This window comes from Suillus subaureus (genome assembly GCF_016647635.1).
Source record: "Suillus subaureus strain MN1 chromosome Unknown BJ212scaffold_36, whole genome shotgun sequence".
In the NCBI taxonomy this organism is placed as follows: domain Eukaryota; kingdom Fungi; phylum Basidiomycota; class Agaricomycetes; order Boletales; family Suillaceae; genus Suillus; species Suillus subaureus.
In genome coordinates, this window is record NW_024538592.1 from 111,176 (window position 1) to 137,133 (window position 25,958).

At 44.4% G+C, this 25,958-nt stretch overlaps 6 protein-coding genes across 6 annotated transcripts; 4 read left to right on the forward strand and 2 right to left on the reverse strand.

Annotated features, from left to right (window-relative positions):
• Window positions 1-479: 479 nt before the first annotated feature.
• On the forward strand, window positions 480-2,111 carry BJ212DRAFT_1302789 (uncharacterized protein; the record flags this gene model as incomplete). The annotated part of the gene is made up of 7 exons (XM_041333321.1): window positions 480-517; window positions 699-758; window positions 995-1,065; window positions 1,162-1,173; window positions 1,208-1,295; window positions 1,455-1,764; window positions 1,872-2,111. The coding sequence occupies 7 exons, from the start codon at window positions 480-482 to the stop codon at window positions 2,109-2,111; spliced, it is 819 nt and encodes a 272-aa protein (XP_041188880.1).
• Window positions 2,112-3,243: 1,132 nt separating this feature from the next.
• Window positions 3,244-5,315, reverse strand: BJ212DRAFT_1302790 (uncharacterized protein; the record flags this gene model as incomplete). The annotated part of the gene is made up of 8 exons (XM_041333322.1): window positions 3,244-3,493; window positions 3,546-3,685; window positions 3,736-3,942; window positions 4,002-4,154; window positions 4,587-4,664; window positions 4,724-4,741; window positions 4,890-5,180; window positions 5,250-5,315. The coding sequence occupies 8 exons, from the start codon at window positions 5,313-5,315 to the stop codon at window positions 3,244-3,246; spliced, it is 1,203 nt and encodes a 400-aa protein (XP_041188881.1).
• A 3,210-nt stretch (window positions 5,316-8,525) lies between these two features.
• On the reverse strand, window positions 8,526-9,047 carry BJ212DRAFT_1484742 (uncharacterized protein; the record flags this gene model as incomplete). The annotated part of the gene is made up of 1 exon (XM_041340859.1): window positions 8,526-9,047. The coding sequence occupies one exon, from the start codon at window positions 9,045-9,047 to the stop codon at window positions 8,526-8,528; it is 522 nt and encodes a 173-aa protein (XP_041188882.1).
• Window positions 9,048-15,968: 6,921 nt separating this feature from the next.
• On the forward strand, window positions 15,969-17,648 carry BJ212DRAFT_1302792 (uncharacterized protein; the record flags this gene model as incomplete). The annotated part of the gene is made up of 9 exons (XM_041333323.1): window positions 15,969-16,104; window positions 16,154-16,482; window positions 16,532-16,582; window positions 16,635-16,757; window positions 16,814-17,014; window positions 17,127-17,163; window positions 17,225-17,334; window positions 17,488-17,577; window positions 17,613-17,648. The coding sequence occupies 9 exons, from the start codon at window positions 15,969-15,971 to the stop codon at window positions 17,646-17,648; spliced, it is 1,113 nt and encodes a 370-aa protein (XP_041188883.1).
• Window positions 17,649-20,269: 2,621 nt separating this feature from the next.
• On the forward strand, window positions 20,270-22,313 carry BJ212DRAFT_1302793 (uncharacterized protein; the record flags this gene model as incomplete). The annotated part of the gene is made up of 7 exons (XM_041333324.1): window positions 20,270-20,440; window positions 20,493-20,649; window positions 20,698-20,894; window positions 20,947-21,103; window positions 21,510-21,724; window positions 21,813-21,824; window positions 21,984-22,313. 7 exons carry the CDS (start codon window positions 20,270-20,272, stop codon window positions 22,311-22,313), a joined length of 1,239 nt encoding a protein of 412 aa, XP_041188884.1.
• Window positions 22,314-24,189: 1,876 nt separating this feature from the next.
• On the forward strand, window positions 24,190-24,384 carry BJ212DRAFT_1201883 (uncharacterized protein; the record flags this gene model as incomplete). Its single annotated transcript, XM_041329087.1, has 1 exon — window positions 24,190-24,384. A coding segment is annotated over one exon (195 nt), but the record flags the coding sequence as incomplete, so codon positions are not given.
• Window positions 24,385-25,958: the final 1,574 nt, after the last annotated feature.

Genomic DNA, 25,958 nt, shown 5'->3' on the forward strand with positions numbered 1-25,958 from the left:
TCATAAGATCAAGCCCTCAGCCACTCCTTGCAGCAAAACTTTCATGGCCTCCTGTTGATGACACATTCTCATTAAACTGAACTGAATATAAGCTCTGCATAAGGATTCATCTGGCAGCTTAGCCCAATGTAATTCATGATATTAAGTTTAATTTTTTCTTCTTATGTTATGTACTACATTCAATTTTGGTCTTCCTTTGTGGCATGTGCTCCAGACACTCTTGGCATGACATAAATGCTCAATGCTCATTGCCACTGGCTGAGCAACTTGTCTTTGCCTCGCAGAGCTTTTAGTGTAGTGCAGGCAGGCATGTAGGAAGTGATTCCCTTGTCTGTCCTGGTAGCAGCATTATTTTTGTCAGGCACATCCCATGTCCATTCAAAGTCCACCTACAGTGCTAAGTGGTCTGTGTTTTTTGTCCTTAGCTGATCTTGAATGCTTGGAGCCTACTGGTGCCCACCTCCAGGAGTATCTCTTTGATGACTAATCCTTGCAATCTGCGCTTTGGTGAAGCAAAGTGAGACATTTTGTTTAGCCAGCCTTAGCATATGGAGAGCTCCAATGGTTGGCACTTCTAGATAGGGCATCACAAGTTGCCTACTGATAAGACTCTCCTCCCTGGTACCTACAAGCTCCTGGAGTCTGCATGCCAGTGATGTCATTGTGACTGTCACCCTGTGACAGGCATCTTTTGGCAGGCCACAGATTCTCATATCCTCCCCTATACCAATACCAGTTAACTCACACATCAGCAGATTGTAAGTACTTAAGGTTTTGGTCTCTTGTTGAGTGTCAGGCTGAAATGCAGATTGGTGTGACACCAGATCTTACATAATGAGCAAAGTGATTCTGGTAGTGCCAGATCCAGGGTAGAAGAAGACCCAGTTGCAACTGCAACAACAAACCTATATCGATTGGGTGTTGACCTCTCTACCTCACCAGGAGGCTGACTACCTATTGGGTAATGGGGACCTTGATGGCCTGATTTTTGCAGCTACATCCAAGCAGCATGTGGCAAAGAGGTTCCTAAAGGACACAAGATGGTGTATATCAATGAAGTGGTAAGTCAGTGGCAATGGTATCAATGACAGGCATCATGACCCTCACTCCAATTATGATGTGTAGTTATTGATGTAGCACACAATTGATATGTCACCTAAGAACTGCCTGCAGGTGTGCTACATGAATTTCAAAACATTTACTGCAGTCATTCACATGCATCCGGATAAGCTTGAGCTGGCCATGAAAAAATTTGCCACTGTATGGGGAGGTTTGGATTTGACCAAAAATTACAGGTGAATCCATTGCTTAAAATGGAGTTGGACAGGCTGATCCCAGACCTTGGTGTAAGACAGAGAGGCTCCAGTTTTGTTTTGCCTTTCTAGTTCCTCAAGGGATCAGGGGGATTCAACTTTATGCTACACATTTGAGAAATACATATGGGCATTGCACAGGTTGGAAGGCATGCTTCTGTTGTGGCCAGGCATATTGAAGTGCTGGGCTGCATCCCATGATCACAATGCCATTAGCTTGTTGGATTCCATTGCCCAGGACGGCACCCAAACTCATCGCCCCATGACACAGCTAATCGTTCCAGGGACAAAGTTTGATCCACACATTACCAAACCTGTGGTTGTGAAGCATGAAGCCAGTGCCTCAAGACTGTTCATCAAATATCCTGGGAAGCAAAAGATGCTCAATGAAGCAGAGAAGCATGGGGAGTATCAATTGTTCAAGCAACTGTATGTCCCAGAGTGGGACAAGGTAGGCCAGTGGCATTGTCTCATGGTTAACCAGGCCCTTTTCTGTATCTTCATTCACCCTGGATCTTCCTTGCTGGCCAACTGCAATTCCTGTGTCTTGGACCACAGCCTGCAGGAGGATGGATGGAGTTTGCGCCTCCATCTTTGTCTATCACATTGACTCTGTCATTCAGGCTCAGCAAATCCAATCCAGATCAATGCAATTTCATGATTTGTGAGGGCAGAATGTGGGCAGAAATTTCCAAGGCTCAGGCAGAAATATGGGAGTTCTTGCTGACCACACTTGCAGTCTTCATCCAAGGAGAAGAAAAGATGTTGGGCCATCAAGGCCTTGAGAACAGGTTGTGACCATCATCCTTGAGGGTTTTGGCATGGGTAGATCTCTCCATCATCACCAATCCTGAAAGCCAGAAGCTCCATTACTTTGTAACTGGCATCTCACAAGGCCCAGGTATGGTGTTGTATGGCTCAGTCGACACCAACACCATCTGAAGATATGCCCTAGAGTTTGCATGCCCTTTTGAATGCTAGATTGGTCTACATGATCCACATCTCCAGATCACATCATTGATATGATTGCAGATAGTGTGCATTGTCTAGTTTATTTCTATTTTACTTGTCTGCATCTCTGTGGAGTACATCGCAATGCCCTGACTTCCAGGTATGTGTATTTAATGACTGTTGGCCTTGATATTTCATTTTATTCATGGCAAGGCTGTTGAAAGTATCAAATGCCCTGCCACAACAATATCCCTGACACTCACCCCCTGCCAACCCTTTCAAGTACCATATTTATCCTACTACTGTGGACCCACCTATGGTTGACTGTTCTGCATAATCCTTCTGACAACTCCAGCAGTCTGACTCCTCAGGCGGTGGCTTGCACAGAATTTTGCACCATGTATTGTGGTTTTAGTCAAGGCAGAATCGCCAGATACCTTACTCCCATCTACATGATTACCCGACAACTCTTCATATTGAGGCTGTCTTCACCTGGTGATTTGTGTTCCTTACTTGCATCACTTCCTGGAGAATGCAGTTCAGAAAAGGTGACTAATGATCAGGCCTAGGCCTTGTTCTTGGGGGATAACAATAGAGAAGTTCTCTGGAGATCCCACATATATTTGCTTTATTTGAAAGTAAAAACTGTCTAGTCAAATGTATAATGAGGGCAACATGATGTGTGCAAGGTTATCTAAAGCTTGAAAATATGACATAATGGCACTCTACATGAAAGTTGACTGTGTGGGTTGCTGGGGCACAGATGGACATAATCCTCCTCCTCTGCAGTAAGTGGAAAGTGGTGAACAGAGAAACAATCCAGGGGTGAGAACTGAAAAAGCCAGCTGGGTTTGGGTTTGTAACCATCAGAACTCCAGTCACAGCAGTTGCACTGGAACTTCAAGAAGTTGGGGCCTTGGCGATTGGAGTGTTTGGCTAGGATGTCCCCAGGCTGAGGGTTGCATAAGGGATTGCCACATCAGGGGGGAAGGCCCCACACATTGCCAGAGAGAGTGGAAACTATATATTTCTGGCTAATCAGATGCTTGTCTTGATTCCAACAAATCAACACCATGGGGGTATGGGACAGCAGACTCCAGTGAGCGATCTCCTGCTCAACAGGCAAATGGTGAATGTAGACCTGTATGATCACCCATAGCATGAAGGGCATGACCATGGAAGGTTGAACCAAATGAGCAGTGAATCCAATGATGAACTGCAGGCACTTGCTGGATCCACAAATGACATTAAAAAAGACTCCAGGGATGGGGGGTATCATACCTGGAGACCAGTGACTTGATTTTTTCAAAATGCAAAGGCTTCATGAACATTGGACCACAAGCCAGCAGAATCAGCCCTTTGGTACCCGCCATGTCCAGGGACTGCTTCCACAATTCTGGGCCCAAGTGATGATGTAACACCTGAGATCCAGGTCAAGGAAAGAAATCAAGAAGAGTCAGCTGCAGCTCACCTCTGAGGCATCCTGAGTCCAGGCATTTCCATGTTTGTCAACACTGTGAACCAGCTTGCCATTATCATAATCACTGTGCGTGTCCATCAGGACCAGAAAATCAGCTTTTGGTTTGGCCTTCACAAAGGCCAGTGCATTGTGGACACATGCGCGGACATTGCGCAGGCAAGCAGCTCCAGTGAGCAGTTCAATGCTGGTGCAACACAACTGCCACATACTTGACATTAACCCCACACCATTTCAGGTTCAATTGAAGCGGTACACACCATGTTTTTCCAAGGCACAAATTCTTCCTCCAACTGAGTTTGCAACAAGCATTCAGTGTATGCATCATGTTTTAAGGCAATGGTGTGAAATGCCAGTGGGTGGCAGGCAAAATTTTGGCCAGTAAGGTAGGCGCCTTCTGCAACCACCAAGTACTATCAACATATCAGAGTTGCAGACAAGTCCAGGATTCAGTTATGACTGGCTTACAGGTAATGGAGTGGATTGCCTGCATCCCCAACATGGAGGACACCAAAATTCACCCAGGCCTACATCACTGATACAGGGATACATATTTGACTTCTGGAAGCACAGCACAAAAGGACAACCTGGTTGAGCACATTTCTTCAACTGGCCAACATCAGAGCAACCACTGCATTTAGTCATGGCACCATCACCTTGCACCAGTGAAAACACCTCCAGGGCCAATGCCTCAGATCTGGGATTGGCTGACCATGTGCTGGGGGTCAGGGTGTGGCTGGCTAGATCATGTCAGGTAAACTGGACACCCACCAGGTAATCCTTCTGTCCATAGTTGAGTTAGCATACAGGGGAACAACCAGAATATGACTAACATCAAGACCTACCTCTGGTTTCAATGACCTGGCTTTGACCACAAACAACATGTAGATCTCCAGGAGGTACAATAACATTGCTGTCAACATCTGATAAGAGAGACATCATTCACAGGTGCAGTCTGATGACATCATTCTATATGGCCTACCCATTGCATCATCAACATCTGAGAGAAATGAGTTGAGGAGTTTTCCCAGAATTCACTACATGCTGGACTGACCATGTAATATCAGGCATGACCTGCCTCTTAATGCCTAGCCCTGGGACATAGGTAGCTGTTCTGGGCTCCCCCCCCCTAGCAAGCCCTCTCCCACCTCTCCCACCTCTCCCACCTCTTGCACCTCTCCTGCCTCTTGCATCTCTCCCGCCTCTTGCACCTCTTGCACCTCTCCTGCCTCTTGCACCTTGTACAACAGTGGATGTTGTAGCTGCAGCCCCACCACTGTGCCCTCTTCCTGCTCTTGCACCATCGTTGTTGTTGTTGTCATCATTGTCATCATCATCATCATTATTATTTTGTTATTCATTACCATTGTCATCTTCACCATCGCCATCACCATCACTATTGCTATCTTCTTCTTCTTCCTGCTGCTGCTGGTCTTGGGCTGAGGGTTGTTATTGGCACTTGGACCCACATTGTTATTAGGAGTATGAGCCCCGAGTCATGCACCCACATTGATTGTATGTCCATCACCAGCATTGGTGCCAGGTGCACCCTGCCATTGCATCAGATCTGCCATTGTTCTGAGATCTGGGTCAGTACTCAAAGTTCAAACTGCACTGAACAATATATAGAGTACTTATACTACTGTGAACCTGTCATCGTTAAATTGTAATGTCATGTGATAAATGCACAGTAGTGGCCATGAACCACTAATCCCCAACTCCTAGGACCAGTCAATTGCTTTATTTGATTCCTTCTGCCAAAGGCTTATACACAAATGTTCCATGACATGTGCAATACATTTCTCTGTGTTTCTGCAGTGATATGGCCAGCTCCTTTCTAAATTTGTGTTCAAATCTCAATCTGAGCATTACCAATTGTTTGTCCGGCAAAGAGGAGCACCTTGTGTCTGAGCCATCTTGATTATCCAACTTATTTTCCTGCTTGGATAGGATACTGTTGTTCCAAGTCAGTGGTCACATTTATATGAGCTAATGTGAGCACAAAGTAGGATCAGATTGTGAGTGTGACATCTTTTCTAACTGGAAAAAATGCCAAACACACTGATGTAGCACATTTGTAACACCATTACACAACTTTTGGCGAGAACACATGTCTGCCAAAGCATGTACAGAGACTGGCAGCTGACAAATGCAAGATGAGGTGTCAGTGTTATCCAGGGCACAGAGCCTGCTGTAGAGTTCATCCAAGGGGTGTGAAATCCAAGGTATGTCCAATGCATGGGGCAGTGTTAAAGGAGAACTGCTAATGGAAGATGAGGTGATCAGTGGAGGGATGCGTAAGGCATAGGTAATATCTTCACAATACAAGTCACAGAAATGAACAGAAATAATGGAGCAGTGTGTTCTGGGACTGCCATAGGGCAAAGTTACCTGCAAAGATAACTCAGCATGTCTCAACGAGAAATGAGAGAGTATCGCGGAGATTGCGGCTCCCTTGGTACAAATGCCTGTGATATTGCAAACATCCTTGTGTGCGGTAGTAGTCAGAACTGAAGCTGACAGACCATGCAAATTTTCTTCAGAGAATACATGAGCATGATGGAACCACGGAGGATCATCATGTGAGTGCAAAACTGCACAAGAGGCTGCATTGGGAGCTTTGGGAGGAGGAATACAAAATACTTGAGAGACAGTGCAGTGAGATTCAAAATGTCGATGTCCAAAAATCCTGTGCTTGCCCTTGATTTCAACACAAAATGAGACATTGTCAAATGTAACAGATACATCAGAGCGGAACCGAGGGCAAGTGTGACAAAGGGTAGGGTGAGAACTTAGGGCACTCTGTAACCGTGTGCAGAATAAGCATGAGGAGGCATAAACAGACAGCTGTAATTCAGGAAAGTATAATGCATCATAGTAGAGTGGGTAGTTTTCAACAGCATGAAAAACATCATGAAGTGGACAATTACATTGTTCTAAGACATGTCTGGTAATGCACGGTTTTTTGGATGGAAAGGCGCACATGGACCTCTGGAAGCACAGGCATGGAAGTCAGTGGAGATCTGGTCAGGTATTGAAACTCACTTTCGAGAACAGCAGAATTGGTAGATGAAGAAGAAGCCAAAGTTCTCAACTTGAACACAAAGGACAACATTATGAATTTGAAGTCAGTCCAAAGGGTCAGTCCAAAGTTCACACAACTCAGTCCATGTCAACATCTATTCAGAATCAGCAGGTCAGTCCAAAGTTGGCACAAGTCAGTCTCTTTATGTCTCTGATCAAGGTCAATCCCAAGTTCACATGAGTCAATCTGACATCTATACGTCGTCAATTTTTATCATGGTTATCCATGGGTGGATTGATTGGTCAAATTCAAATGTATCCCAAGCCAGAGTCAGAAAAATTTATACATTCACTGGTATCCTTGATGTTACATAAAATTAAGGTCACAACTAGAATTCTGTAAATGGTTTCAAGCAAATCGCCAGCTCTTTTCTGTCAATAAGCTCTCCCAGGTGCATTAGACTCTGAGAGCTGTGGCATTTATCAGAGCCAAACTGATAGACTGAATTTGCCATCTCGAAGTCCTTCCAGAAATATTTTATGATCACCCTGGAAATCACAAGTGCTGGTTTGGTGGTGTTCCTTAGCATTTTTTTCTTGTTGGCACCAACAGCCACATATTTATGAGAATCTATGACCATAGTGCATATAGTGATGAGAGGCCTTGTGAATAATCCTTGTGATAATGATAAGAGGATTGACACAGGAAATATCATGATGCATCACTTACTTGTGTGGCAAGACACCCGTGGAAGATAAATGACCATTCACTCCAGCATTTCCAGGGAGTGTTCATGAACTTGATTGGTGAGGAAATGTCCCTTCTTTGTGTCAACAAACTGGGATAGCTCACTGTGATGCAAGAATTCTAGGTTCAAACAGTGGGCTCCCTTGGCAAATGACTCCATGGGTGTATAGGCTGCATGGTATTGTCCAGGTGGTTGTATACTGGTAGGGTGGGCCATTAATGCTGATAGGATAGATGTATGGTTTGGTCAACTCACAATAAATCCCCCTCCTGAAGAGTGACTACCTCCATGTGCCAGTTGGCTTCAATCTCTGCATGGTTGGCAAGAAGGTTTGTCAGTAGTAAGGAAAGCTCGGTGAATTTAGTGCACAAAATGTTTGGATTTCTGAGGAAGGCTGGAATCCTTTTTTTTTTGCCCAGTACTGACTGTACAAAGGTGACTCCTCTGTCCGAGTTGTGGTGGAAATTTGTCAGGACTCCAGGTTGATGAAGCAAGGACCACCTGTGAAGGAGGAAATTGTCAGGATGGACCTTGTCCTGGATAGGGTAATCAGTTGTGGTCTGATTCCATCCATGTGCTATGCCATGATCAAGTTGCCTGAAGGAAACAGAGGTTTAGAGAGTTTATGAAGAGAAAAAAACAATTACCCACTGCAAATGATCTGGGATGCCTCACCCTGTATATGGAAGGTCCAGGATAAACTGTATGCAGTTTGGGTCACATAAGTTGTGCAGGAAGTCTTTGATCATTCCTTCAAGTTGTGGATGTGTATAATCCCTAGTATGCTCTTCTATGTCTATCACCATAGATAAGTTCAAATGTGAAGCCATGGAACAATGAAAAAGACCGACCATGTATAGATACACACATAAACTGTGAGAAACCTTGATCTTCCAGGTAGTCTAAATCTAGACATGCTGCCTGAGGTTTTTCCAATGCTCGAAGGACAATGCATTTGCCTTCACGAAGCATCTGTGAGATGAGATTGCACAATTCCACTGGTTGGGATATCTAATCAGAGTGATGTATGTGAACCACATGTGACAATGACTCTGGATTGGATTCTGGAAGCTTAGAAAGATATTGAACAGTATCAGCATCATCTTGGCATATATTGACCCTGTCCTTCCAGATGCATGGCAGTACAGTGGTGAATCTGCTGGACCATTTCACAGTCTCTGAATGTGCAGACACTTTGACTCCAAAGATATCAGTTGCAAGGTCCTTGGCATCAACCAGTGGTATCAAAGAGGTTGAGGGGACTGTGGGGTCATTTTCAGAGTGGGATGGGTTGGTGTAGGGAAGTTCCATCATGACCTCCACATCACAGGTTATAGGGGGAGGTTTGGTGGCCACAGAGATGTGACTGAAAAGATGGGATGGCACTGGAGGATTAACCAGGGGGGCTGCGTGATTTGGGATAAGGTCAGATGGACCTGCAACAGTTTGATCATCAGGAATATCAGAGGGACCATTGGTGTCAGGCATGATGTTGGCAGATGAAGACCCTGGCGCCAGGTGTGATGGGCCCATATTGCATATTGCAGCCTGGTGTTGCTTGGTAGGAGGTTCTTCACCACCAGTGGTATTTCCAGACAAAGACCCTGGCACAGAGTGTGAAGAGTCTGCATCAGGTGTTACAGCCTGGCAGCACTTGGGAGAAGGCTATTGGAGCCCCTGTTGTGCAAGCTTCTGCCTTGCACACAATATTTGTTTGTGCTCATTCTGCTGTAACCTCAGTTGCTTGGCTTCAGCAGGGTCTTGTTTCTTGGCATAGCACCAAGTTCTTTTGGCTTCTGCAACCTTGGTTTGGGACAGTTCAGAGGGTTGGTTCAGCATTAAGTATGAGATGCAGGTTGACTATTTTGTTCAGATGATGGATGGAGTGTGATGGTTCTGGGGTTGAAGCAAAGCTGACTGTTGGTGGTGAATTGAAGTGTGGACAACCACAAGTTATATGACCACAAATCAGCAGGAGTGGGCTCTGAGTCAATGATTGTGTGGTTGGATCCAGTGTCATCTTTTATTAATCTCCACACAGCCAGTTGCTACATAAGTTGTGTACTATAGGGATGTTCAATTCTAAAATGTAGCTGTCAATGTCAACTTGACCTTATGGCTGCCCTCTGTAAATTACACATTTCTGCACGGTCATCACCCACTGACACAGGTGCTCCACAATTGACAAAAGTCTGGTGGGCACTGATGCACCTGGATGTTGGATATGGTTGAAAACATGTGCTAGGCATTCAAGTCTGCAGTTGGACTACCGAGTTGGACAATGTTGATCACAGTGTTCGCAGCAAGCCTGATGATATCAACAAGTGCACCCATAACTGTTGTCACCTGTTCGGTTAAAAAAAACAGTGGGAAATGGCCATAATATGTAATATTCAAACCCACAATACACATGAAAAAAATCAGGTGGTGACAGTGTAACCTCACAAATGGGAACTGCATAGAATCAGTGGTGTATAGACATGGAAGGAGATTGGCCCAACAGCACTTGGTTAAAGGAGTTAGGTGTAAATACATGAAACAAAAAAATAAATCCACTTGTCAACAAAGGGACTACAAAACGCCAGTGCAATATTGTATGCACCAGCCATGGTACTTGGATTTCAGCCTCCAAGGTGCCGAACTTGCAACAATCACAAAGCCATCCTCTGGTGCCCTGTGGCCCAACATATTTTAGACCATTTGGGACCAAAAAGATCCAGACACCAAAGTTAGAACGAAAGACATTGGAGTCAACACATCTTGTCAGGGTTTGGATATGCTAAAACATCATTGGGGAAACCGCATATCCAGAATGGACAGTCATCAAAATATGACATTACAAGATAGAATGGAAGACTCAGCTGAGATCTGACCATGGCAAACAAAATAAACATCAGTAAGAACCCTTCTGGAGTGGTGGAAGTTAGCCAGGACCAGTGTCCATGGCAGTGATGCAAACATTTGTGCAAGGCCAGACATTGTCAGCCCCATGGAATGTATTTGCACACCCAAAAAAATCAGATACCTGACACCCACAGTCAACCCTGAAGGGAGAAGAGAAAGCAAAAACAATGGAGGCATCTAAAATCTGCCAGGTGTCTAGCTTTGGTGATAGTCCTAAAGACCACCCCACATCAGAAATATCAGATACTCCAGGCTACCCCACTGAAGATTTACACAATCACCAACCTGTGGGGGCCGTGCAACCTGGCGGTGTTATCACCCAAGGGAGTGTCTGACAACAGGCCTGTGGTTGGATAGACTGTCCCACATCAGAAACATCGGATACTCCGGGCTACTCCACTGGAGATTCACAAGATCACCAACCTGTGGGGACCGTGTAGCTTGACAGTGTTATCACCTAAGAGAGTGTCCATCTGGGTGCATATGGTTGAACTACTATTGGAACTTAGAGAACTTCCCACCTGTGTTGAGACTCTGCCTGAAATTTTGAGTTGGTGGTCAATCAGGCATGTCATGTAAGCTGAGTGCCCCGTAATATTCATGATGACCACCTGGCCTGCACAGGGGAGAGGTGGTGGCAAGTTTCTCTTGTCTGAAATGGCAGAATGGGGATTTTTTGGCACATAGTCAAGGGACTTGTGTGAACTTCAGACTGACCTTTGGACTGACTTGCTTGGGTGAACTTTAGACTGACCTAAGACCGACATTAATACTTGAGCAAATTTCAAGTTCTTAATTTGATGAGTCCACACTTACTCATACTGCCTTCAAGCCTTTTGAACTTTAAGTCTATGGTGTTGCACAGGAACTTATGTGGTGTCGGCAAAGATAGACTTAGACTTTTTGGTTTGTCTAAGTCCACTTATGCCAGGGTCAGTGTTGTATTACCTGTGATTGTGTCAACTATTCTATATGAACTTGTATATAGAGGGCACTGAAAGACTTCACTTCTTGTTCCTCCCCCGAATTTGTCTTGTCTGGTATTCTCCTAAGCCTCACCTCTGTGCTCAAGGTTGGTGGTGCCCAACTGCAATGGCTGCTCCTTGGATGACCATGTCCCTGAGACTGACGTTGATTTCCATTCAGTTTGCAGTTATATAACCCTGGGACACATCACAGAATTATGAAGTCCATCTTAATAGAGGACAACAACATTGATGAAGGGCTCACACCATGCCAATATATCTGCCGAACTACTTCCAAAGCACATAATGATTGAGTACATGCCATCTTGACATTCTCAGGCTTTGCCATCTTCCTGTTGCTCATGGATTGATGCCCTTGTCGTTAGTCTCATCGTAGTCCTATGTTTCAGTTAGCAAGATACAAGAGCTGTAAGAGCAAGCTCAAAAGTTCAGCAGTTGTGATGTCTTTTGCTGGAGGCACCTAAACATACCCCACTGGACACACACTTACCTGTGGTTCCTTAGAGCTTGGCAATAACTGAATAGCTTCTGAGCTTCTGAACAGGATACTCAACACCACTTGCCCACCAGCAAAGTTCAAGTTGTAGAATAGGTAAATGTGACTGAGCAATTTCTCCAAGCATCTATCGTTAGATGCAATGGTGATTACATTAACATAACATTTAAACAACTGTGTCAGTGATGCCACGACCAGCCTGGTGCTATAAACCTGGATCAATACCATAAAATATCACATCTGTCAGACACAACCTGGTCTTTGGCTCTGGTAATGTCTTACTGGGTGTTGGTGGTGTTGGATCCTCAATTCTCCCATTTTTTGGTGTGGGATTCTTACAGATGTGTCGACTGGGTGACCCACAACTATCCCACCCACCTGGCTGCTGATCTCTTGAACAGTCCAACACTTTGCAGCTTTGTCTTTCAAGGAAAATCCAGTCATGTAGTTACAAAGCGAACAGGCTTTGTTCTGGTGAGGCTTCATGAAAAGGCTTGGATGTTGAAAACTGGTGGCATTTCTGGACTGATACTAGCAATCAATAAGTTGTTATTTTGGCTTAGAATCCAACACAGAGGAATGGCCATGGAGTTCATGAAGTTTGAACATTCTCGGGATATATTGATTTTGTCAAACCCTGACCTCTGGCAGACATTTGAACAATATCACTCCATCTGGGTGTTAAGGTCGTACTCAAGGGATAACTGGATCCGAAGGGCTTCAGCCTCAGCTCATGCACTGTGCCCCTTACCCAAGTATTGCCCCTTATTTCAGGAAGGCAAGACTGATGCGTCTGGAAGGTCAGATGAGTAGCATAGCAGATCTGGATGACTTCCGGATGTGGGATAGGTATTGTAGGGCTAATCCGGACAAGTCCAGACTAGAAAATAATGGTAATGGACTGTTGGAGACAGAGGTGGATATGGATAGACTATAGGAATCAATCCTAAGTCTTGGAGAGTGACGAGAGTAGAGATACTCAAGTCCAGAGGACAGGAATGAGTAGAACTAAGATGATATTCGAACTGAGGTACTACAGAGAGTTACAGGGGGTTATATACTATAGGTATCTAACAGAATGATCAATCAGCAGAGTCCGAGGCTATGGCTATTTACGAAGCATATGGATGGTCTATTGGTAAGTAGAAATGGATCACAAATAATGAAATGGAAATGAAGCATAGGTAACAGATCAGGGAGCAGGACAGATATACAGATAACTGAAATACCAGAGTTAGGGGATTACCAAAAAGAGACGAGCACTGGTTGTGGATTCAGATGAATTGTGGACCAGACCAGATGAGTGGACAGAATGGATGACGAGATGTTGGAGGGAGATAAGATGTGGATAGGATTGGAGATAAGATGTGGACCAGATCTGAGATGAGATAAGGATCAGATCTGAGATCCGGATATGTGGATATGACACTGGGGTGGTATAGACCTTATGGTGGATCCAAGGCAAGTGGTCAGTTTCTAGTTACCAAATTCAAATCATTGAAAATCAGGATAAGTGAGCAGGCTGATGGTTGGGACAGCCCGGCTCTGCTGCAGCAAAACCTATCCAGCCTGCAAATGCTGGAGTCTATTGTCCCAGTATGGCCCCCATCCAAAGAGATGCTGCATGCTTCCCTGAAATTCAATGTAATTATCAATGTTGACCAAATTGCACCCAGGATGGTCAATTCCCCAAGACCCCTGACCACACTCCTTTCTCAAAATGATGTCTCACAATCCTTTGAAGGCTGTATTCTCAAACGTGAAGGCAGTGATTGCAACCAGCATGTTTTATTACCTGGCAAAGTGGATCCATTGAATCTGCCACTGGATTGTGGTCACTTCAGGTGGTTAAAGTAATTGTATGTACTAACCCTTCAGAAGCTTGGAGAGTGGCAGATTATCTTGGTGGATTGTCAGCCATTGTGGGTGGTGCACATGGCTCCAGGAAATGGGGAAGGGGAGTGGGTCTTCTTGCATCGGGATGCTGGTCTATTGCTGGCAGAAATGAGGTGGGTTCTTCAATTGACTGGCTGTCATGATCTGATTAGTATTGTGAAACCCAGGGATTGGCCCAGCCTGCACCTAAGTGAACCTTATGTCTTTGATGATATCATGGACCCTGTAGGGGGCATGCTCTTTGAACAATGCCAAGCTGATTAAGAGCTGGAGTCCTTTGCCGCAACCACATTGAATCAACTCATAAGCCTCGAGGAAGAGTCGCTGGGTGCACCCAGCTCCTTGAGGTTGATGGTCCGACTGGATTTGGGTGTCATGCATGGTCCTGATGGGTGATTAGGGTATTTCATAAATGAGGTGGAGCATGGCATGGGTATTGGTCTGTTCAGCACTGGGAATCCAAGGTGGACCTTGTGGCTGGCTGATGAATTTGGGTGCATGTTCTCCAGGTGGATGAACGAAACATGCCTGGCCATGAAACACCTAATAGAGCTGTTGACATAGTTCCTGCAGGATCCCTGCGCATTTTTAGTCTTTGACATGCATTCCTATGTCTCATTGCCATGTACAAACTTCATTATCCAACTCATCCAACAACATCACACTATAGGTTTATGCTAATTCTGTGGGCTTGACCTGTCAGCTCCGGCCTTTGCAATTCATCAAAATGCATTGCCATGCAATAAGCCTGATTCCAGGTGCTGCCTAGACCCATGCCTGGTGTAAACTAACCTGCCAGCTGTGGACCTCAGACTGACTTCTGTGCAGGCCATACCAGTATGTGAGATGTTGCAATTGGAAGCATACAGTACCTTGCATTCAGAGTTCCTAAGTATGGCTCCTGAGCTTCTTTTGATGTTACCAGGCCCCTCCACTGACACAATGATCCAGTTCTGATAGTTTTATTAATGGCAGTTTCATTGCTGGTCGCCATTAATGTTAGATAAATATATGTAACACATTTTTATGTCCCCAACAAATTTTCTCTCAGCTTTTATGCTGCCACCATAGATCTGTTGTGCATTATTCATATTATGTTTGAGGCAATTGGTTTGATTCCTGGCACAGGTTGTGGTTGCCCAGACTTGTCACTTGTGCTGCTTGTGAATGTCCAAAAGTACATAAGAGGCACAAGTGTGCAGGGCACCTCTAAATGAATGGTTAGGACCATCAGCTCTCTCGATGGTAGATCCAGGCCTGATCACAGGACAAACATTTATGATTAAAATGATATGTGTGTGATATTTGCTACTAGTATACATGGGGAATGTTAGACTGGCTTCAGACTGACCTGTCACATGTGGACCTTGGGCCAACATGTGATATGTATACTTGAACTTATTTGCCATATGAAAAATTCAGTTTGATCCAGGCTCCAACCTTTGAAACATTTGCAAAAGATCATGTCATTGTGTGCTGGCTGAGAGCCAACAGTTCCTATGGCATATTGACTCAGATAGGATATGTTTATCTGTTTGCCCAGCCTCATGTGGTGTATACATACATAATGTATGCAAGGTCCAACACTACATTTTATATTAGCAGACCCTGATTCAATTGAATAATAGACAGCAAACACAAATTGTGGCTGCTTCTGTTGCTGCTGTCACTTATCAAATGCAATTTAACCAATCTGGGAACCCTAGCCACACCATTTTGGGAATTATAGGATGCATTTTCTGTTGCCCTCATCACGTCAACCTGAACTTCCTCCAAAGCGCTATGCAGGCATCCATTCCTTCTGTCAAGTTGATAGACCTTAACCATTACTGGAATAAGGCGAGTATGATGCACAAGGATTGGCACCCAGAGCTCTATCACTGTGGACTCTATGATCAGTCTATGGACTGTTTTCCAGGGATATGATCGCATGAACATGTTATCTTTATTCCTGCCTCCTCAAAACCACTATGCTGATTTTTGCAACATGCAATGTATGCACTGTGGTACATCTCACTCAGTCAATGCTTCAATGAACAGACCAGAGAACAATTATTCTGAGGATCCGTGTATTTGCACCATCTGCATGAGGCCTTTTTTGACGAGGTCTGGGAAAAATTCTATCCCCCTACAAATCATCACCAAGTCCAGGAGATGCCCACATCAAATAAAATGACATGCCAATGGTTCTCTAGCATCCTATTTTCTTGGACACAAGCAACATATCACATCCACAAGATATCTCCTCCAGATTCAACCTGGTCGCCACTGGAGCCTCAAATTGACCAACCACCTTCAACTGTATTTGGTGAGTGTCCAATTTGTTCAATCTCCCTTTGTTATGAATGACAGTACAGACTGGGCAACTTGGTCAACATCATCCAAAATTTATCCTATCATCCAATCACTTTATGGCTCTTTGCCCAACAAGAGCAGTGAGAATATCAATTGGTTGAAGATGGACCTGGAGTCCAAACAGAGTGGAAATGATCATGGTCCAATGGTGGAGACAGATGAGAAAAGCTGGCATAGGTGCCTGATGATCACCCTGGAACTCCTGGAGATCAATATAAAGAAGGCTGACACTGAAGCCACTGCAAAACCTGCCATGACTGAGACTGAGCTACCAATGCCCATAGACATGGACACCCAGCCCTCTGTTCCTGCATCCTCCAAGCATCCATCTGTAGGTTTCTCACCCTAGGGTCCAAGCTGTAAACTAACCAATTGATCAGTCTTCCATGCCTGCTGGTGTGCAGAAACGCAAAAAAGCCAAAATATCCCAGGTGTGTTTGTTGCTTTCATCTTTCCACTTGCTCATCCGGATGATGGATGCAGTCAGGTCCCAAAGAAGCTGGCTCTCATCACACCTCTACTCAGTCTTCTGGCTGCAACAAACCCAAAGGAAAGGAAAAAGACCAGGCTGTCAAGTCTGCGGTGACACCTGGATCTGGGTTGCAGGTGGGCAATATTATTCCAGTATTATATTTCTTCTAAACCATGCCTGGTGGTATCAGTTTTCATTGCCAGATACCTCAGGGTCTGTGCCTGGACCATCATCCAGCAGGATGATCGGCTCAACACACAAGGTGACTACACCAGCCTATGTGAGCTGGGAAGATCTGTTAACCTCTAAGATAACAAAAGATTGGTCTGACTGTGCTGATGAAATAGCAATGTCGGAGCAAAGGGGGGATCAGAGTTGGCAAGAATTCCAGGTGAGGGCACCAATCAGGCCCCCATGGTGACGTCCTGGTATTAGACTACTGGGTCATGCAACAACCATGTACCTACAGTGATGAACACTTCATTATATACAAATCATATTAGGAAGAAAGGCCTGTAATTAATGCCCTCCAGTCTAAGAGTCTGCAAGCCTTGTCTGTACTTTGCCATCTGAATTGGGGTGTTGCTCTTATGCGATATAGAATTACTGAAGTATTACAGCCAGCTTCATATCAATAGGCCAGAATCTGGAAAATTCACTTGGACACTTTTATTTATTATTGGAGCGACACCAAACAAAGTAGCTACATTTGTAAGTCACATAAGTCATCACCACCATGCAAGGAAACTGTCAACACATATACATTTTCAATGGAGACAAAGAGACGATCTCGCTAAAGTGCCAGAGAAACCAAGTGTATCATCATCTGATGATGAGTGTGACTTACCTTTGACAACATTGTAGTGTCTTGCATGGCGATGGCTTCATTACTTGACCATGAAGATCACCTATGTACTAGCAGTATGGTACCATCATCACCTTGTGCAGCTGATTGTGTGTCGGTGCGCATGTGATGGTCTTGTCCACAGCATTTGTACAGCCCCACAAAAGCTCCACGAGGTTAATGACTTACCATAAAAAGTAGCCAGCATGATTGCCTATGTTTGTTGTGACTCCCAGATGCTGGAGAGTATCACTTCACATATCTTTAACCTGAGGTGGTTTCTTTTTAAACATAATAAAGAAAACAGTTCATCTTTGGTTGGCCTGAAAATGTCATTAGGGTTTGTTGGGCATCACATTGCCACATTATTGAGTGTCAAAGAGTTTGGCATTATAGTGGGACAAGATCCTACCATGTTGAAATGGATTTGCCCAAAGACTGGGTGGAATCTGAGCTGGAGCCTGTACTGGCTTGAACATGCATTGGCTGAGATTTTGGAAGGTCCACAGAATATGACTTCAGGGATGTGTCAATGACAGTGTCTCCCACACCAATGTTATGGAACATGCTGGGAAAAAAACATCAACAAAATCCATGGAAGATCCAGGTCCTGAAATATGATTATGAATCACTTATAAGGCTGTTCATGAAGCTGGAAAAGTCTTCTTATTGGTGATATTTGTAGAAATATTCTATGATAGCTTGGATGTTGCATCTGCCAACACACACTTTGTTTCTTGGTGTATTCATTTTGTAGTATCTTCAGGAATGTTGGATGCTTAGATGCACAACTTCTGGAAGCTTCCAGTGTGAGATAAAGCTCACCCGGACCTTTCTCCCTGAATTTGACATCCCATGGTTGGCCAAACTGCCCTGTCAGGACAAATCCTAACTAACAAATGGTAGATGTCAGGTATCTGGTCTAAGATGCATGCAGCTAAGAGTGAGTGGCAGGCAGGTGTGATGAAATGAGAGTGGAGTCTAGTAGTTAAGCACTTGCAAGTAGTACATTGGTAAGAAGCAAGAAGGTGAAAATACAAACACTGTGTATCCATATAGACATGATTTTATGCTCAACCTGATGCCTTTAACTTATATGGAACAAGCACTCTGCTTGCCCAGGGGCTGTCTCTTAGAGTCTGGTCAACTGCAGCAGTAGTAATTGGGCAAGTGTTGATGAAATATCAGGTGATACTGTTCTCTGACCAAATGTAAACATAGAGGCATGAAGATCACTGCTACCATGGCATCCCTGCCTTTTAGGAAGAGGCATAAATCTGTCTGCCCTCAAAACCCTCAGGAAAGACCTCTGATAGGCGCCCCCCCAAGGCTAGTCCCACCGGCCCAATGAGAGTGCAGTGACATGGACACCAGAAAGAAAGCAGTCAAAACCCTCAGGAAAGGCCCCTGAGAGGTGCTCCCCCAAGGCTGGTCCCACTGGCCCAGTGAGGATGCAGTAACATGGACACAAGAAAGGAAGAAAGAAAGAAAGCCATCAAATCCTCAGGAAAGATCTTTGGGAGGCACTCCCCCTAAACTTACATTGTGACTTAGCTTGTGCATGGTAAATAATATTATGGATATGGTTGATAGCAGATGATTGTGTACAAGTTGACAATTATTATAAATGTTGTTCAAACTCAGATTCAATTTGGTTACTTTTGAAGTTCCAGTCATGGTGATCAACTTTATATAAGCAGTTATACTTTAATGTGCCTTTACTTGAAATTTCGATCCATAATTCTGAGCTCCTTGACATCGCTGTCAGATCACCATATAAATTTGTGTGTTGAATACAGAACAGGTGGTATTTTTGCTACTTAAGAATATGTCTAGGTAGTCATCCTGATACAAGGTGCCCATGAAATGAAATGTTCTAAGTCAACATGTGACTATATGATCCATATGAGTGGTTATCAATAGTGACTCACAGGATGCAACTACAATACCAGATATCACTTGCAGAATGCAAGGAGTCTTCCATCCCACTACCTGTACAGTCATTCAATATTAATGCCCATCACCTCATCACAGCTGAGCAGATACAAGTACAAGACCATTCACACTGGTAGTACTTTGCAGGCAGCATTTTCACCACAAATATTTTCCACAAGGTTTACATATTTCTAGAGACCAGTTTTGGTAGTACTGACCAAACCACAGCCTTGCAGAGCAATTTTTATTAATGAATGTAACGACTGTCAGATGCATGACATGATGGCATAAGCACACAAGCCCAAAGCTCTTCAGCTCCATAGATACAGTCATTATTAATTGGGAGAATGGTGGCATGGTTGGTACAAGACTGATGGATGGTGACAGCTTGACCATGGCTTACAGTTTGTGAAGGATTGTGATGGGCTTGGTATAGATGTATCTGTAAGAGGTTGCCTCCAGATGGGAAGCAATTAATCAAGCACGCTAGGTTGGTAGTGAATGAGTTTGACACCACATAAACTTGGGATACTGTCTTACATGGGAAGCCAGGATGAGGCTCCAGCTGTGGATGGAGGTGGGGCTGATGCTCCCAACTAGCCACAGGCCCATGAAACCACATGGCCAATGACTACAAAGTCTAGTTCCCAACAAACTTGTAGTTTTACTTTTTTGCCATGCATGGCAAAGAAACTTATGAGCAAACCTGGGGCCTACTTTGAGTTATTGGTGGGTTACCGTGGGTAACTCAATTTTCCGCCCACTGTGTATTCACATCATGTGATGTTGTCCACTTCATCCCCTTATGATGTGCCTGCTGCTTAAGTACATTCCAATATCAATACCCACCACCTATTCTTGTCCCCAATGGAGTCCCATGTCAAACTTACCTGTGTCATCTTGGGCAATGAACCCAACCCCACTGTCTTCCAGATCAATATTGCATGCATGGACACTGTCAGTGACCTGAAAAAATTGATCAAGGAAAGGCATCCTGTATTTCACAACATAGCTTCATCCACTCTCCAGCTATGTAAGGTGAGTAATCTGATGCCTATGGTTGGATGCTGATGATGTGATACATTGGAAGGTCGACCTGCTTGTTGACAACACCCTTGAGTGTAAACTCAACAAGCTCGAACTAGATCCCAAGAAATGGTTATCACCTGTGGATGCAATGCTCAAGGTTTTTGACAGTCCTCCTCTGCTTAAGCACCTGCATATTGTTATCCAGCCACCACCTGCTTGTGAGTTGTCTGTTAATATTGCCTCTCTTTCATTCATACTGATTGTAGTGAGATTAGCACCTTCCCCGCCAGCCAGCAACCTGCCCATCAGACTTAACTGCACCATCTTAGGCTATGACTTCAACTGTATTATCTTCCAGATCAGGATTGTACAGATGAACACTGTCAATGACCTGAAAGAATTGATCAAGGAAAGGAATCCTGTATTTCACAACATAGCTGCATCCACTCTCTGGCTATGGAAGGTGAGTGATCTGATGCCTATGATTGGATGCTGACAATGTGATACATTGGAAGGTTGCCCTGTCTGATGATGAAAAACTTGAGCATAATCTCAACAAGCTAGAATTAGATCCCAAGAAATCATTATCAGCTATGGATGCAATGCTTGAGGTTTTTGACAGTCCTCCTCAGCACAAGCACCTGCATATCGTTGTCCAGCCGCCACCTGCTTGTGAGTTATCTGTTTATATCGCTTTGACACAATCACTGAGCTGATGGCTGCCTCCCAGATGGCTCCCATCATCATTTGCAACCATTGCCTTCAGCACTCCTGTATAGGACAGAGAAACTTCATAAAGAGTACAATCTTCCCCAGGGGCCTCCTTCTAGCCAGGGGAAGCCTTCTCAATTTGAAAGCATACAAAAAAACCTGGACCACACCATTCACTGGAATTGACCCCCCAGGACTTCACATACTATATCCTGCATGCTACTTCATCCAATCTTTGGCACATTCATGGACGACTGTGAAAATCTTGACCCAACACCAGATGATAACAAGTTGTTCATGACATTGTCAGCAGTTATGTCCAGCTTCTTCAAGGACAAGATGAAATGAGCTTCCAAATTCCGTGAAGTCTTGCTGGAGCATGACATTGACCTGAGGGCCACAACAATTAATGACACCACCTACTTAACCAATGGTGACACGCAGTACAAAGGTTTCTGTTACGCAATCATCAAAGTTAAGAACAAGTTAGGGTCCACAGCAACCAAACCCCACATGCAAGCCCTTTTACATACTGCTGGAATCATGATAACACGAGTGACAACTTGGATGTTGCTGAACAAGGTGTGAGCATGCACAAGGCATCAGGTGTGGAGATGATGATGGGATATCATTACTGAGATTAAGACTGATTGGGGCTGACATTTTGAAGAAACAAAGAGTAGTAAGTTATTGATTATGAATTGGGCTTCTCATGAGTGTTGGACTTTGTGACATGTCCAATTTCCAGTGTCCTTCATGCAGGAAAACCAGTTTCAGAGATTAGGTTGCTGTTGCTTGTCACATAAGCCAGCCTCACTCAGGATGTAGCACCTGGCTATAGGATTTAATATGTCTGTGGGACCTGTCTGATGATTCTATGAATACAGATGACTTGGATGAGCCAAATATTCCTGGTGCTGGGCCTCAGGCTGAGGTTGAGTTCACATTCAGAGATATAGATGAGTCATTTGAAGGTAGCAGCAAGAGTGGTGACCAGACCTCTGGGGAGAGATTAATTCTGAATGGTGCCTCAGATTTCATCAACCAGTATCCTGAATCTTCTTGGACATATGGCAAGGGGTACACTTTCCTCAACTTATTCAATTCTGATGAGAATAGCATGTACCATGCCAAGAATCCCTATTACCCATTCAGTAACCAGAAGGACTAGGAGATTGCATTGTGGTTACTGTGCTCAGGATTGAGCATGGGGAAGATAGACAGTTTTTTGTCACTTGAAATGGTAAGCAAATTGTTTCATTTTCATTACAATTCCAATGATAAGTCTTTTGTCAAGATCAAGGGTCTTCCATTATCTTTTTCCTCAGCCAAGGAACTGTGAGGCAGAGCAGAAATATTGCCCAGTGGTCCATGCTAGATGTCCCAAGTGCTCTCTACAAGTCATCCCACCAAATCACCCATTGTCTTGTACTGGTGTGATCCCTTGGATTGTATTTTGGCCATTCTGAATCATCCCTTTTTTCACCATCAGTTGGACTTCTGTTAAGAACCATGCTCAAAGGAGAGAGAGACTGACTCAGAGGGGCTTGGCCTCAGCTCGTATGCTGTGCCCCTTACCCAAGTATGTGCCCTTCATTTCAGAGGAAGTCCAATGGAGAGTGCGGGAGGACTTCCAGAGGAGCACAGGAGAGTTCTGGAGGGATGCAGGAAATGCTCAGGAGAGTTCCCGCTGCAAGGTAATACTTCTACAGGAAAACAGGATGGACAGATAGGAGGTCCAGAGGTCCAGAGTCTGGAGGACAGGAGGTCCAGAGGTATGGAGGATGGAATGTCCAAAGGACAGGATACCCGGAGGTATGAGGGACAGGATGTCCGGAGGTACAGAAGGCAGGAGGTCCGGAGGTCCGGAAGGAATAGGGGCTACATCAGACGAAGTCTGATGCAGAAGCAAACAGAGGTAGACTACCCTAAGGTAGAGTCGGAGGGACAGGAAGTGGACCTAAGTCTGGAAAGAGGGTAAGTGCCGGAAAGGCAAGACTCTAGCCTAGGGAAGCAATCCCTAGACTTGGGACAGAGACATAGGGGACAAATCCGGAGGTCCGGAATTCCAGCCTAGGGAATCCTTCCCTAGGCCTTACGGAAAAGGACAAGACTCAGATGGACTGAAGTCCAGAAGATGATTGGGCAGATCTAAGGTGATATTCAGACTGAGGACTCTACTGTAGTTGTACAGGGGTTATATACCAGAGGCTATCCAAGAGGATCAGTAAGCAAAGGAGTAAGGCTATGTACGAGCATGCAGAAACACACTGGTAAGTAAGACAGAACATAACTAAATGAACTCGGAGATGAAACTAGTACAAGGATCAATCAGCAAGACAGAAACAGAGATAATCGAGAACCGGAAAGGCGGAGATGCCTAAATGGGGATAGGCGCAGGATCTCGGACGGAGGGTGGGAATAGGTCCGGAGATAGTACAGTTAATATCCGGAGGTCCGGAGATCTGGGGATCTGGAAGGCAGGATGGAAACAGGACTGAGATATGTGAGGTGGTGGATGTAGTCCAGAATCCGAGAGGAGGTAAAGTCTGGATGTCTTGCTGGACAGAATGTGTGTAGGGTGGACAGGATAGGGGATCCAGGAATGAGTTGGATATGGGGTCCAGAAACAGGTCCGGAAAGCGTGGGAATATGATGGGATCTATGTCTGGCATATGGGATATGACAACTTCATGCCTTGCAGGGTCTATACTACTGCACAATGCTTGTGCCATGTATATTCAGAATGGATGACAGGTGATGATGCATGGAATATGCAGGTATATATTCATGTTTTGCACCAGTTGCTGAACTTATTGGTTTCTCAACAGTCTGCCCTACCTGAAGGTGCAACACTCCTTGGAACCATTCTATCATCCAACAAAACAAATATATCCACAATGATGGGTGACAGAGTTGTGCACCCACTTCTTGTCAGCCTTGTGAATATCAACATGTCCACATGACTCAAGGCATCATTCAACTCCTGTGTACTCACCACCTTGCTCCCTGTACACAAATTTATACATAAGAATAAACACATGTGAGGTGTACTCAAGGATTGCTTAATTCATGAATGTCTAGATATTGTCCTGCATCTGCTCAAGCAGGCTGCACTTGAAGGAGTCACATTATCAGACCCTGTTGGACATAGCTGCTATTGTTCTACCCCCTTTGCAAGCTATATCATTGACACTCCAGAGGCTATGATGCTAGCTACTGTTGGTGGGAAAACATCACCCAATATGGCATCCCCCACAATTACAATTATCCCCACACTACCTCACTACAGCTTCACCACCACACCACAATAGCTCCCTCTTTATATATAAGTAGTAGTTTAGTATATATGTGTATAATATAATATAATAGACCGCTTTTTTGTATATTCATGTACCTGCTCCTCCTCCAGGGCCATTTCAAAATAACCTAGGGTACAGAACTCTTTTGCTCTTTTGCTCTTGATAGGGAAGTATCCCAGGGCATCCAGAACATGTTTATGAGTATATTTGAAGAGATTCTCATTTTTATTTGACCCCTTGAAGCGCCCTGCATCAATAGATATAGCATATACACATAAAAACACAAAATATGTTCTGATGTGATTATTTCTTGGTGGAGAGACTTGGAAAAAGCATTCCCAGCATTTATTCAACAATAGGACCAATGTATCAGGAGCCCAGTGCCATAGGACAAGACCTTGTGGTATGGTATACCTGCCCTCTCCTGGTGGTTTAGCCCCTGTGAAAAATTTTCATGCAGGACCAGACCTTTAGGATGATAGGGAGTCTATTCCTATGCATATTTAGAATATATCTATCACCTAGCTACTCCAGAATATCAACATGGTCCTTCTACAGGACTCAAAACACATACAATCGCATTTTTGACATTGTTGATGTTTTTCAGTATCTTACCCTTGCACACATAGTCCACCCTGCTCATATATCATAAGTGGTACATATATAAATGCTTTGATGCCAAGGATCAGCTCACATTAGGCCGAAGTTTTGAGGTAGTGTATATACTTTCTATTTCTACTGATAAGGAGCCTATACACTCAGATTATCGAAATTTAAGGGTCGGACACCTGGAGCACATTTCCATTGTATTCAGTATCACAGGCCTAAATTTACAGAAAGATCCACCCAGAATTGAAAGCTAGACAAGTGATATAGATAAGAAATTGAGTGTGGGAAACTTCAAATGCCCAAAACATCGAAAATGGCACCTATGATTCCCACACATCTGAATTAGTTAAGTGGCCTAATGGCACTCTTTCTGCCACTTAATGAAGTCCCTCTGCATTCATATAGAGCACTGGTGGTGTGCCCCAGCTGGTTTCAGTCACTTATGCGTGTTTTCTCCAACAGCCTTTACTTCTCTTTCCAGTATGTCTTTCCCATGCCCATTTTGGCAACCACGCCAATACAAACAATGCCACCAATGCATGCCAAACAATGTGCTCATCATTTACCATGATGAGCTCTCATCTCCCACCAAATACCACTATTTCTTTCCACATTTTTGGCAGTACATGAGGACTGCAGGCTGGACTCTATTACTATGTCAACACATGAAGCCTGGCTCTGCTTTCTGCACATGTGGCCCCCGCAACAAATCAATGAGGTAACATGGGAAACATCATAACCTCCTTGTTACTACTAGCACTCACTACACCTCATCTATGCCTCTGTTCCCCATGCCCCCAAGTTGCAATTCTCTGGTTGGGGTTTCAAGATGATGCATTGTTCATGTTGGTGGTGGGGGCAAAGCCAAAACATTGCATGCTGGAGCCATTTGTGAATGTCAACAG